Genomic DNA, 14,761 nt, shown 5'->3' with positions numbered 1-14,761 from the left:
AGCGATGGTTCTAGTAAGACAGTAAGCTGACCTGCCTCTTTTCTGTAAAATGAGTTAGGACACGTGACCTTTGGGCTTCTGTCCATCATCCATGTTCCTGGAATTTTTGATGAAGGGCTTAGACGGTTTAAACGTTTACCTGTTGTGTTGAGCTGTTCCACCATGTGAGGCTCCCGGATGGGAGGCTGCTGGGTAGCTGAGGGCATCTCAAGTGGGTTGAGGAATCCATCGCTCTGCTGCTTCTTCTCTAAGGAAATCTCCTAAAGGCCATGCTTACTGCTGGCAGAAATGACTGCGCAGGAAATTGGTGCTGTGTCATCAGTTCCTGTGTCTTGCTGGGCAAGGGGTATGTGGTGAAAAGGGCCACTCAGAGGTCTTTTACTTTTAGATGAACGTGGATTCTTAAGTTTTGCTGCTGCCTTCCTGGGTTCTCAGATATCAGTGGCTTAAATGAGCTTAAAGGTAGGCATTGCTAAGTGGCATATGACTATAAAAGAAAACCAGTGTTCAGGCAATTTCTCTGGCCTTATCTCTTCACCATGCGCAGTACGAAAATCTGAGTCAATTCTGTTAATGTGTCCCTTTGTGCCCAAACATTCCTTTAATATTTGTTTCTATGTCTCATAATTCCTGAATCTGTCAAAAATACTTCCACCCATGAAAACATATTTATGATAATGTATCATCTTTATTAATTCTTTTGCTCCCTGAATTAAATTTTGCTCTCAGAGGGTGAGGAGACAGAATTGTCTCATTTAAGAGCATTATGTTGACGATGAGTCTCATGCCTCATAAAGGAAGAGAGACACCCATTTAGAGCTCTCAGCATCATCCTGTGTATATGGACACATTTCCTAATTTAGTTCTGAAGTGCTTGGCATCCAATGGCAGGTTGTAGTAAGCAGCACGCAGCCTGCATCCTAATCAGGGAGATGCAATGAAGTAACCCGAAGGCTGGATGGGTTTGACAAGGACGCTGGCCTGACGCTGCTGCCTCAGCTTACATCACGCTGGAAAGGAATGGCTCACGTCTCCTGTGATAAGCAGCCCTTCACACGGATGTGAAGAGACTCTGGATTGGCTGCGTGCGCTCATCACGAGTTTCATTACCTGTCTGGGAGAGCCTTAGGATTCAGAAACAGTGCTTGTGAATTCTGACCACGTGCCCCCATCCCTGCCCCAGAGTATGCAGTCCGGCTTTTCTTGTGTTCAAGCTTCCATTCCAGAGAAGGATTAAAAACTTAGTCTTTGTCAAGCAGGATGAGTACTTTGGAATTGGAAGTTCACAAAGTAAATGTCTCATTTCCTTTTCACTGTCATCATAAACCTTTAAAATGTTTTACCTTTACTTTCTCCTTGGAGTAGTTTAGGAAAAGAGTTCTTGGAGACCAAAGTTTTCCAGGATATTGAACAATGCTGACTCCCAGAGGATCCAGTTTTGTTGCTGAGGCTACTGTCATTGTTAGTGATCATTTATTGAACAGTACTATCCGCTAGTTCTGGTTGGCACGGGAAACAGAGAGGAATCAAACATGACCTCTGTCTCAGGGCTTACAGCCTTGCGGTCTTAAACGGCAACTTGCCGTATAAAAGGTTTTCTACACACTGAGATGGACGTGAAGTCATAGGGACACCCTCTCAGTGAGCCTGCTGAACTCTAGCGTGATGAGCAATTATATGGACAAGCAGATGAGGAGGGAAACGTTCAGATGCGTTCTGTACGTGTGTTCGTATTAAAATGGTGTCAGTAAGTGATAGAATTGCTAGTGTGATTTCATAATACATGAAATTCCCCTCACATGTTGGGAGTACCCTGAAGCACCCCCTGGGGCCCTCAGGGTTCTCAGAACACAGTGAGAAACCTCTGACCTGGGGCCCTTTGAGGACCCGACCACTTCTCTTCTGTACAACCATGATGGTGATTCTGTGGGAAGTAGTTCTTGAAACGCTGCTGCTGCTTGTGGAAGCTAAGAGTACTTTGGATTTCTAAGTGATTCCGAATCACTCCTGCGCAGGAGGCTGCACTTACAGAAAGTAAATACAGAGAAAAGTGTTTTCCACTCAGTCAGAGGAGCAGTATAACCACTGGGGACTGAGCAAGGGTTTTGGAGTCAGATAAACCTTCAGCAAGTTTACGTACATGCCTTGGTTTCCCTACTTGGACACAGGATCGTACCTGGGGAAGGTAGCTCCTGTGGTTTGTATGTTGCTGGTACTTGTTAGATACTGAGCACCAGTACCTCCCCATCTCCACCAGCTTTGGGGGCAAGTTGGAGTTCATCAGGGAAGCCTGGGCAAGAGGGCAGTCCAGGCAGCGGCAACAGGTCTGGAGGAGGGGTTTCCAGAGGGGCCAGAAAGCAGCATCGGGGTGACCCAGGCCTGCTGGAGCACAGGTACCGTGGGCTAACGTCATACTTGTAGTGATAGCAGTCTGCTTCTTCACCAGATTCATTTTCTAGAGAACTGCTTTGAAAGAATGCAATTAGAATAGAAAGGGATGGGTCACTTTAGCTTCTTGCGGAACGAATGCCATAAGTTAATGAGAATGCTGAGTCACTTTGTAGAAAGCCTTTGAGAGGCGAAGGCTTGTGGAGAGGGCACTGTGTCTTAAGCATCTTTGGTCGTCACTCGCACTTGCATGGTTTTATGTACCAATGACATTTGTATTATTTTCTAATTTTCAAAAACATTGATCCGTGTTCTTGAAGCTCCGAGCAAGCTTACAGGAGCGTTACATTGAGATATATGCTGATCATTGCCGTTTTTCTTGTTTGTCTTCTGAATTAAGCTTAGAATTTTATTTACAGCCCAATTTTTCTAATGGCTTTCTTGATCATGTACATGGAATTTCCATTCCACATCGGTGGGAGACTGTGAACTTGGAGTCGGTCTTAGCGTTTATTTCACCTTGTGGTTTCTTCATGCCACATCAGCAAGTAGGTTTGTTACAAGGGTTGAAAATCAGTTTATTTTTCAGTTAATGAAGATCAAGAGGATGGCTGTTAGAAATGCTTGCCTTTGCTCTATAAGTAAAGACAGTAACACCGTAGGATAGGCTACAGGCTTTCCATACATACATATATATCAAGACACTTGAGACCTGTGTTGGTTTGGGGGAGGGCAGGAGAAAGGCACACAGAAAAGGGCCAGCGCGTGTTTGAATTTCAGAATACTGAAGATATTTTACTGTTTTGCAGTACAATAGCACCTTAAGCTAGACTCATGAAACATTACAAAGTAGAGAACTTTTGATTTTTATTCAACACATAAATGATTATGATTTATTAATTTACTCAGCACTGCAGTCTCCTGGAAGGCACTGTTTTAGACAGTGGGTTTATAATTAACTTATCAATTATTGAGTTGCAGCGGAATTCTAAGGGATGCAGAGTCACTCTCTTAAGCATTCTCTCAGTGTGGTGCTAATTTACACACCGGGAAATCCGGATTTGAAGATGGGGAAGGAAAACTCCAGCCCAGTCCGCCTTTGAATGTTCACATTCCACAGTAAGGGACTCGGGTGGAGGGATGAGGTTAAAGGGCGGCAGGATGGGGCCAGGGTGCGTCTGCCGTGTGCCGCACACAGAGAGCAGCTCTGCTGTGACCTGGGTTCCAGCCTCGGCTCACCTCCTGCTCCATCACAGTCCATTGATACTGGCTGAACCCGGACCGAATTCAGTACCCAGAAATCTTGGGATCTTTCTAGGTGAGGACCTCTGGCGCAGGCTCCACCTGCGCCCCCAGGTGTCTCTCTGCACTGTGGCGTTTCCTTGGGCTGTGAACTCTTACCTCACGTTCACAAGGAGTTTTAAAATATATATTGAGATTGAAATGGAAATAGTTCTTCTCCAGCCCCTTTCCCTCACTTGCCGCTGCCCTTTCCCCGCCTTTGCTGTCTTACCACCCGCTGGAGCCCCTCCTCACGGTCCATGTCAGGTTTTGTCAGCGATGGCTGCATGCCAAGGGCTGTGGGTGAGGCCCTGGTGCCCACCTTCTACCTGGCCTTTAAGACCAGGAGTGTCAGGCCCCCATTCTGCAGTCCCACACGTCCAAAATGAACCCCTGCTTCCGGACTATGCCCCGTTTAGTCCTGATTAGCTGTAGTGTTCCTCTCCCCTCCTGTCTCTCCTTGTCCTTTCAGGACGGGTCCATCCAGAGTCCCACTTATTGGAAGGAGCCTGCCCAGCTGTCCCGGCTCTCAGTGACCAGCCTCTTCCCAACTCCACAGCTCACGTTTTCAGCCTCTTACTGCCCAACACTACTCTGGACCAGATTAGCATCAGTTGGGAGACAGGAAGTGAGCATTTAGAGCTGAGAAACACTTTTTTAAAGGCTGAAATTCAATTTTGGCTTGGGCGGCAGTGTAGGTGTACTGCAGGTGTTCTCAAACACCCGGCGGTGTCAGAAAAATACAGCTCCACGGGCCCAGCCCCAGGCTTCTGACTCAGGGACCCTGGGCGGGCCCGGGAATCTGCATGTGTGATGAGTGCTGCTGGTCCTGTTGGTCCAGGGGCCGCACTTCGAGAGCCCGGGGTAGGGGTTTAAAGAGCACGGGCTTGGAAGCCCACCCACCTGGGTTTGAATCCTGGTTCCAGAACTTCATGGTTGTGTAAGTGGTTTGACCTCTCTGCACCCCTGCGTCTTCATATGTAAAGCGAGTGAAATCATAGTACCCACTTTATGGAATTGTGGGGATCGGGTGAGAGAAGCGTGTGGCAGTGTTTGCACCAAAGAGAACACTGTAAACATTGGCCATTATTAATAACCATTTCTGCCAGGAATCAGGAAGAAGCCTTGGTGGCAAACACTGACACGGGACTGAGAATAGCTGGGCTCTGCCAAGCGTGTCCTCAGCTCCTGTTGCTACCTGTGTAATTCGGGGCAAGGAACTTAAAATCACTGAAGCCCCAGTTTCTTTATGCATGAAGTGTAGACAGTAGTATTTGTCTGTCTTCCTCTTGGTGGTTGTCAGAATCCAATGGAATGATGTTCTGACAGGATTTGTGTGGGAGGCATATCACGATTGCTACCAAGAGCTAATCCTGAGTGTTCTCTACGTGCAGGGCACTGCTAAGCCTGTGCGTGCAGCGCGGTCCAGCACCTCCGTGCTGTTACAGGTCGTAATGCCCTCGGGGTGTGAAGGGGTGCCTGTGGGTGGACTCTTTGCCTTCCCCCCAAGGCCCCGTTGTTCACTGTGATTTCTTACTCTCCTCCATCAGCTGTCACTTGTTTCGGTCATTTGGTTTTAGCCACATCCTGCCTGTGTACCCACTTCACAGCCTTTGTCTAGTCGAACTTGGGGCCAGGCTAGCAGTTGCCAGGCTAGTCAGCAGAAAATGGATACCCAAGCCGGTGTGATAGGCTCACAGCTGTCTGTACCTTACGGTCATGTCATTTGTAATCCTCCTGTTTTTAAAATAATCCCAAATGCTTTTAATTTTAAAGAGTACATTTCCTAGTTTGCAGCCTCAGTCTTCCTCCCAATATAAAATAGATTTCATAATAACTTTTTGCTCATGGGGACTGTGATTAGTTACATGTCGTTGATATTTGTGAAGAGCCTTGAAACTATCCATGCTCTTTATTATGATGAGGCCTGTTGGGAGCATAAAAAGGATTTTCAGCTTTCAGTCACACATTTGCATGATAATTATAATCTCTTCATTGGACTAAATGCTCCAACGGTAAACATTTCCTGTTCATTTTATGTACCCATGAACCATTTCTTTGTGGTCACGTCTTTGCCTTATTCTAGCGCTAGGACAGAGATTGTGTAAAGAGGTCGCCGAAGCAAAGCAGAGTGTGTATTCTGCTCACTGCGCCGAGCAGACCTGCCTTCCCTTATTAATTATTTCCAGCACCCATGGCTGTGGATGGGGAGAGAGGGAGATTTGGGTTGTGTCTGCCTGCGTTTTCACCGGAGCGTACTCCTGCTCTCTGGGTTCCTTTCAGGCTTAGGTCACAATAGGTGTTGGTTTGGCCTCGCTCTGGTCCTTTTGTAGACATCTGCCCACATCACAAAGCCCCGAGTTTGGCACAGTCTGCGGTGATTGGCAGTGCCTTCCCGGGCAGAGTCCAGTCCTGGAACAGTGGGGGTTGCAGGTGCACTGGCACGTGGTGGCGGGGCGCGCACGCGGGCCTTGCCTCCCCAGCGCCTGGCGACGCTCAGCAACACCGTCCCATCCCTGAAATATCTTGGCCTCGTGGGCTTGTCACTCCAATTAAAACTTAAACATGAAAGCAGCCCAGGCTGCTTCTCCCTTTGTGCTGCGTTTCAGTGTGGCCTGTGCCAGAAGCATGTCATGGAAACTGCTGAGGGGGTGCTCTGTTTCAGGGATCTGTGCTTGTCAGGGGTCCATTTCTTCAAGCTCTGCATCTTGCTGGTTGCTGCTGCTAAGTGCACCTGAGAGGCTAGTTTTTGTTTGCCAACAGAAAGTCACCTTTGGGATGGTGGTGAAAGTCATTTTCCACATGTTCACAGATACGCCTGTTAGCAAGCCTCACGCTCTGACTTATCTCTGGCAAGGACTTACAAAATAGTCTCTCTGGCTGATTGTCAAAAATTACATCATATCGGAGTAAACTGCTTTTAAATCAGACATCCATTATTCATGTATATTAACTGCTTTTTTATTTTTTTATTGGCTGTTTTGTGTATGATTTACTCTTTTCTCACTAGCTCCCCCTCCCTCCCCAATTGTCTGTCTTTCTCATTGTTTTTTTTTTAAATCTTAGCTCATCTGTGAATTTATAGGGGCTATTCACTTAGCTTTGTATGTGACCATCTATATGCAGACCCTGCATTTTTCGTAATGAAATTTTTGACCACCTTTTTGTAGGTCATATTTATGTTGTGTCAGAAGAGCAACTTGCGTCGTTTACATGAGTAAATTCTACTCCAAGAATGGAGGTCTTTTTCTTTTGTATCTTTTTTTTTTTAATGAGCATCACTCGTCTTGTACTTCAAGATCTGTACCGAATGAAACTGTACCTCCCACTTCTGAGACAGCTAAATACATTGCCGTTGGTGGAAAGCACAATGACTTAATGTGTTCATTTGTATGCAAGGAGCATATCTTTACTGTAAGGCCGGTGTATCATCCGCCTGTAATCGATAGATACAGGCAGAGATGCATAGCATTGTTCATTGTTTCATCAAATGTATACTGAGTCCCTCCTATGTGCCAAACACGGTACAGGTATCCAAGGAAGCCTCTGTTCACTCCACACTAATGCCAGAGGGTCCCCTCTGCATCTGGCATCCTTGTGGCCATGGGACATCGATTGCCCCAAGTCGGGGCACGTGACTGTTTGGAATAATAAGGACTAATACAGTTGGCTCTATTTATTTAGCCCTAATACAGCATTGTTGTGGTAGATAGTCAGTATTTGTATACTTTTATGCACACTTACCTGAATCTTTGTTCATTATTCCTTTCAGCATCTCACATCTTTTTTTCTGTAATGGTTTTCCATCTTCCAAAAGTCTTGTAGAAGTTTCTTTAGTGAGGGTCTCTTAGCCACAAGTGTTCTCCATATTTCTATCCCCCCAAACTCTTTATTTCACCCTCATTCTAAGGTAATTTGGCGAGTCCTTTGTAACTCTAGGTTGACAGTTACTTTCTCTCAGCCCTTTGCAGAGATTACTGGTTGTGACTTCGATGGATGCCACTGAGAAATTGGCTGTCAGTCTAATTGTCATTCCCTCCTAGGACCGTTTCTCTTCTTTCAGCTGCTTTTAAGGTCTTTTCCTTGTCTTCCATTTTCTGTGGTTTCACTCTGCCTCTAGGTGTGGATTTAGTTTTATTTTTCGCGTTTGGGATTTTTTTGTGTGCTTCCTTCAATTGTAGAAAATTCTCAGCCATTGTCAAAATTTTCCTGTCCCTCATTTTCTGTCTTCTTTCTGTCTGGACTAGTTGTGTGTTAGACCAGCTTGTTGTCTCTTTGTGCTCTCTACTGCTCGTTCATATTTTCCTTCTCTTTCTCTGTTGCATTCTGAATAATTCCTTAAAATCTATCTTCCAGTTCACAGAATTCTCTCTTGGGCTCCGTCTAATTACTGGTTGAACTCATCCATTGACTTTTTAATGTCTAGAAATTCTGGTTTTGTGTTTCAGCGTGTTTTAGTTTTCTGTTTTTGACCCCTGTACTCTTTTGTTTGTATAAACATTTTCTTCATCTGATATCCTTGGAAGTCTAATTCGTCTGTTTGTTTTCTGCCTGTCACTTATGATGAGGTGTTTCTTTCTGTACTTGCAATTTTGTTTTTATCATGAGCTCATATTTGGCAGATGTCGGTTTGTCAGTCTCCTAAGGGGCCTGAGTTGAAAGGGTTTTCCTCCTGAGAAGATTCTGCCAGGTACCAGAGGGCATGTTACCAACCTGAAAATACTTGAGACTAATTACTGGGCATGGGGATTGTTGGCCTTGTAGGTAGTAGAAATTCAAACTCAACCTGTGTGAGGGCAGACGTGCGATGACAGACCCCAGGGCAAACATTTTCCACCCTGAGCTGAACCGGAGGCAGACAAGCTTCTGGGTAGGCCCTGTTCGCTTAAGAACAGATTACACCGCCCCCCATTTGCTTTTTCCTGAGAATACACAGCTGCACAAGACCCCAGCTTTATGCAGAGGTCCCCGTTCTGCTGTTCCACCTGGTGCTGGCTGGGATCTTTGCCTCCTGTTCCCAGTTCTCTAGGCTCCCGACACTGGTGATACCCTCAGAGTATCCCTGGCATGAGAGCTCACTTTCCTTTCTGGTTTTCATGCTCTCCATTTTTGGCTCCTCAGAATTTCTCTGATTTCTTAGAAGGTGAGCATAATGGTTGAAGGAATTTTTATTAACACACCAAATCTTACCTAGTGTTTCCGGCGTTTAGAAACAGGAGGGTTTTCCAGACATTCTTGTCTGCCGTATTGACAGAAGTGGATATAGTTTGGGAGTTCTAGAATCTGGATACCATGGAGAGAGATCTATGGAACCGCCTTCTATTTTGAGTAGGATGAAGTGGCTCCTTTGTACAAGCCAGCAGCAAGATTGGGCATCCAGTAATGGGGGCATGTGTTAAGCAAAACAAGGCATATCTGAGTACTGATTGTGTCCCAGACTGTGGCAAGCTCTAGGTTTACCTGATAGCGTGTCGGTCAGTCTACAGGGCCTTACTGAGCTCCTGGCACTTGCTGGGTCCTTAACTAAAGCTGCAAGAATGAACGATAGGGTTTCTTTCCCCAGGAACGTGTAGTCAAAGTCTAGGCCAGTGTCTTACACATGGGGCGTGAGCTTGGTAACAGCCTCAGCCGACCTGCTAGAATCAGCCTCCTCAGTGAATCTCCTCCCCTCCCATGTCTGAGAACCACGGTCTGGGAGAAAGTCAGAGGAAGCCAACGCTTAAGTTGAAGATGGCACCGTGGGAATACCAGATGAAGGGTATAGATGGTGAACGCCTTCAGCACGGACAAGAGGGAACCAGCCCTGTGTGTGAAGGGCCAAACATAGCACAAAATCAGTGTGACAGCGATGGAAGAGGAGAGCATGTGGGTTATTTGCTTGACTCTCTAGAATTTGGCTTCTTATCATGATTTGCCCCCTTCAGAAGAGCAAAATATCTGTGGTCGCAATGGAGGTGGGTTATTAGGGCTCAGAAAAGAAAGTGGGTAGATTTGTCGTCTCCAAGAATTTGAATCAAAGCTGCTCCCCTGCCTTTGAGCTTTTGCTCTGCTCCAGTGCAGCCAGCATCTCCGGATCTTTTGCTCTGTCCCTTCTCTTTTTTGAAAATGGTGGCAGACAAGTTAGCTTTCATTCACAAGCCTTGTTAAATGCTGTCGTCTTGTAAGGAAGCCTTCTGACCACTCCTCACCACTTTAGGAGGGCAGTGCTGGGGTTCTCGGGAGGTGAGCGGCTGGCCGGGTCGATTCTGTTGTTGGCAGACAGGAGTGTGAGGAAGACTCACTGTTTTCGTAAAGTCAGAGAAAACGCGATCGGGTTCCTTTCTTCATCAGTACATGACCGCTGTCGTGGACTGGGGCGGCATGTCTCTGATCTCTTCATAGTGATTTCTGTAGGCAAGTGGTTGCTATTTAATAACGAGGGTGGTAGCACTCCTAGATTTTAGGAAGTGTTTGCAGTGCCAAATCCAGTTCTGACTGGGTGAAGGAGGAAGTTGGCCTGCCTTAAGCCCACCCCACTGCAGTGACTGACAGATGCCACATCTCAGCTCTTTCCTTGATGGTCTGTTGGAAAGTCCGTTCCAGCACACTCGGTGGCCCAGGTCACACGTGGTCACACGCAGGGCCCGCCCGCACAGGGCAGTGGCTGATGCTTCCCGGGTGCTGGGCCTCTGGTGGCCACCTCTTTCCTCACTGCACTGCTGCCCCCGCTGCTGACAACACCAGCTGCTAGGACATGGCTGGAAGGTGGGTCTCCTCCGAGAGGCAAGTCCCACGTATGGAGGAGCAGGACAGCTGGCGGCCGTGCACCAGCTGGCGGAGAGGTGGATTGTTTCAGCTGGCAGCACGCTGAGGCTTCGGCACGTCATCCGCTGGCCCCGTTCATTCCAGTGCCCACTGCACAGAAGATGATTCATAAATACTGTTGACTGGCCGTTGAGCGAGTTACAGCATTCTTTATTTTGTCTGAAAAATGAGGAACAACCCAAACATCCATCAGTATGGAATTATATAGCCATAGAGAAATCCTATGCCACCATCATGAAGAACAAGATTTATCTGTAGGTACTGACAAGGAAAGAACTCTCACGTTATCTGGTAGGAAAAACAAATCTTAGAACAATAATGCCATTCAGAGAAAAGAATAATTTATACAGACATACGGGGGTGGGAGCAGACAGACACAAGACAAATGTGTATAGAAAAAGTCTAACCGTACGTACGCTAAGCTTTCAAGTGGTCATTTCTGAGAGACGGGTATACAAAAGATTACCACTTTTTGTTACATTATTATGTTAAATTAACTTTGACAAAGTTGAAAGGATTCTAAGGTTAGGAGTTCTAAAAATACTTGAAGATCTCTAAGCAGGAAAAAAGCAGACCTAAAGAAAACTTTCTGCCAAAGTTTTTTTTAAACAATACTTGTTTCCACCAGTGCCCTCAAGATTTACCTGGAAGCTAAAGAGAAGGGAAAACCACCCATAGTTATCTTTGCAAATACACACCAGTCTTAACGTGGCTTAGTCGTCTTAGGTAATTCTCAAAGAAACATCTAACTCCTATGAAGATTTGCTCAGTAATCACTATTTAAGCTCTTTGTAATATACACTTGCTACTTAAAAGAAAAAAATCTCCAGCAACGTCTATTGATTTGGCGGTCACATTAGGGCAGAATATTTTCTCCAAGATTTTCACTACGGGTAGTTTTTTTTCCTTCTTTCCAGCATATCCATACGCCTCTGAGAGTGAGTCAAGTGCCATGGATGGAGATTCACCCAACTAGGGCAATAAAGAGAAAAATTAGTCTAATGCATGGTCTTAACAAGGGGGAGAGTGTGAGCATGAATAATTAATCTCACTAGTCTGTGGCAATCAGATAAAATGAAGTCCCATTTGCTCAACCTTATTAAAAGAGAGAGAGTGCGGGAGGGAGGGAGGGAGAAATGGTAAAGGTCGTTAAGGGACTTGTAACATGGAAAGACCTGCCTTGGAGATGGGTAATGTGTTTTCTAATCTCTGTGGTCTTTAACTAAACGTAATGGTGAAGGTACTCTTCAGATAGTTCTAATTCATTGAATTATTAAACATTTTAGAAAATACTTGACTCCTGACGACTAACTTAGATGTCTTTATGATGAATTTGCAGTCTTTTTCGAGAGGGATGAGATCTCACTCTATTACTCCGAAATGATCCATCCACTTGTCAAGAGCTTCTAGAAAAAGTAAAGGATAGGAACTGACTTAGTATCAGATTTTAATTTTTATATTTACCATAGACACTTTATATTTTAAAGGCCTACCTTCCTGCTATAAAACTTGAAGTATTTTAAAAACAAGAAGATACTGAGTCTGAGAACCCTATTGAAAGCCCTATAATGGTAATAAATGCAGAATATTAGTTTCATGACAGACCGAGGTTACTGGGTTTTTTTTTCCCCTCCCTCTAGGAGCTGATTTAATGCACTTTTTAGGTTTTCACTGTAGATAGATTTTATTATTTCTGTGTTCTTACCTGGAAGGATAATCTTATTTTGGGTATTTTAGAATTGTGGGAATTTTCTCAGAAACTTGTATTTTCAACTGCATGAAAAGAAAAATGAACTTTAGCTTGCTCTCTGGTCTTATGGATTAAGAAGCCATTGTAAATTTTGCAAGTGCACACTCTTCCCTTTCAGATGCTGTTAGCAACAATTAGTTAGCATTATATATAACATTATAGTGTTGTTTGTACTATTAGGAATTCCCAAGGATTCCGTTGTTAGAAATGTGTGTTGACAGTGAGATCGCTGGTATTCACGTTGGAGACAGTTGATTAACTTCTCAGTACTAAAATAAGAACTGTGTCCTAATAGCTGATAAATGAGTAGGTTAACAAGGGAAAAAAAACCCATTTTAGCATGTGTGCTAGGAGAGGAGATTCTCCCTACAAAACACTGATATTAAAACTTTGGAGCTCAGTGATTAATTTTAACCACATGGTCCACAGAATACAATGTATGCACGGGTGTGTGTGTGCGTGTGCGTGTGCGTGCGTGCGTGTGTATGAATGAGGAGGCCTCTGAACTGTGAATTTTGGGACAAGGACTGTGTCCCCAGTACTTACAACAGTGACTGGCCCATAGCAGGCATTTAGTGTCAATCAAATGGAATTGAATTACTAAGATTTTTTTTTTTTTTTAGTAAAAGACTTAAATAATTTTCAGAAAGATTATTTATGAGTCATCCTTATTTTTTCTTTTTGCTGGAGAGAAGTCACTGGAAGTGTTCACATTCAATGAGTACATTGTCTAGAGACGAAGAATGTCTTATTTGCCTCATACGTTGTGGAACAGAGCTTCCTAAAATTGGCAAGTGGAGAGTGATCGAAGAGAGAAACATTTGGGACTCGGACTTTGTAGTTTAGTCTAAAGGAATCATCGAGTGGTTTACTACGCAAGCTTCATCTACCGGGGTACTTGTACAGGACTTTTGTTTTACCTCCAGTAGTATAAATAAAGAGAGGGGGAAAAGAGAACCCATGCCGGCTCTGCCGCAACTTTCTGGATCTGTTAACGTCCCCATTAATTCCCAACCAGAAGCAGCCAGTGACCTTAGTTTCCACGCCTCTTGTTCTGTGTTAGGAAACTGGGAAACCTAATTTCCTCGCTTGGCATTTTTCTTTGTGTCCTTTGAGTTTGTTTGCACCTGGGCCTGAGGAATGCTCTGGCTTTTCCTTTCTTCTCTTTTGCATGTCCTTCTGTCATTCTACCAGCCATCTCCCTGTCATATCGTTACCTGGAAAAGGTCAGGATACTTCGTGGCAGACCGTCTTTAATGGGAGCTGAGGTAATGACGCTGCCCTGGGCCACGCTGCAGTGACACGTGTTTGACGGGAGTCTGCGGGATTGTAATGGCCCATTGCATCTTCTTCCTCCCCAGATCCTGGTGTACAGCCTGGAAGCAGAACGCTGCCTCTCGAAGCTGGGCAATGCGCTGGGCGACTTCACGTGCGTCAACCTCAGGGACAGCCCTCCCAGTCTCATGGTCAGTGGCAACATGGACAGGAGGTACGTCTGAGTACCCCGCAGCCAGCTGTAGCCGCCGCAGCGCCCGCCGAGGCCTTGCGCCCGGCCTCCTCCACTGTGCTCGCCCATTTCCTCTGCGGTTCCCACTCCTCCATCCTCACTGCACACACAGCCTGGCCACCTGAGTTCAGCCCCGATCCCATAAATACTGTCTCTGTGAACTTGGAGAACAAAGTCTCGTATTAGGTAATAGTTGGACGGAGCCGTGTCTCTGCCTCATTTCTGAAACACCATGGGAAGGTTGTCTTTTAAGCCATTTGGTGGACGCAGTTGGTGGAAGGTCCAGTGAGACCACTTGGAATATCTTTTGTCTCCCTGCTGCAAAATTTGTTTGGCATTTAAAAGCTCACTTTCTAATATTAAAAACAATAACCTAAGGGATGAATCATGTTCAACAAAATAGGGTTGCCTGCCAAATGATGTCAAGAGTGTATTTCAGAACACTGTGGTGTCCCTCTGGTGATGGGGGAAAAAAGAGACTTTATGTGAACAGATTCCAGTTTCTATTTAGCTGATTAGCAGTCTTCTCTTTAACGCATTGGCTTAGGGACTCGGATTTTCCCGGTACAGAGTCCAGTGCCAGCCACGGACGCTCCAGGAACCATCAGCACGAAAGGATTAAAGTGTTTGAAAAGACTCTCTGAGTCCAAATTTTAGGTTTTTTCCCCTCCCTGTCCCCTCTCCCCCTTGTCTTTTCCTTTCTTTTTTTTTGGCTGGTTATCTGCCATGTCTGATCCACTGCCCTGAAGAGAGGTAGCCTGGCTGGAGGCCAGGGTCTGCCAGCACCCCCTCCCCCGGGCCCGGCCCCAGGCTGCAGGTGGCAGGCTGCTCGTGGGGGGATCAGATCGGGAGTGGGGTACGCCTTCGTGCCAAAGCCTAGATCTCTGTGGCTCCAGTGCAGCAGCTTGCACAAATAATTATTTTGTCAAATAATATTTTCAACTCCTGACCTTCACCCCTCTACCGCTCCCTTCCCTTAGAGCCAAAAGAAAATGCGAGTACCTTTGCTGAAAGAAAATACTGGATCATTT

At 45.6% G+C, this 14,761-nt stretch overlaps 1 protein-coding gene across 3 annotated transcripts in view; it reads left to right on the top strand.

Annotated features, from left to right (window-relative positions):
* Positions 1–14,761, top strand: part of FBXW8 (F-box and WD repeat domain containing 8) — a 106,830-nt gene that overhangs the window by 76,422 nt on the left and 15,647 nt on the right. For all 3 annotated transcript variants that reach the window (XM_019753955.3, XM_019753956.3, XM_074321827.2), the window contains exon 8: positions 13,585–13,712. In XM_019753955.3, coding sequence (XP_019609514.2) covers positions 13,585–13,712 — 128 coding nt within the window. The remainder of the gene's footprint in view (positions 1–13,584; positions 13,713–14,761) is intronic.

The sequence above is a fragment of the Rhinolophus sinicus genome, chromosome 9 (genome assembly GCF_057876585.1).
Source record: "Rhinolophus sinicus isolate RSI-liver-muscle chromosome 9, RSI-T2T, whole genome shotgun sequence".
NCBI classification, from domain to species: Eukaryota; Metazoa; Chordata; class Mammalia; order Chiroptera; family Rhinolophidae; genus Rhinolophus; species Rhinolophus sinicus.
The sequence above is the reverse complement of the archived record's forward strand: the minus strand, read 5'-3'. Positions and strand labels throughout refer to the sequence as shown.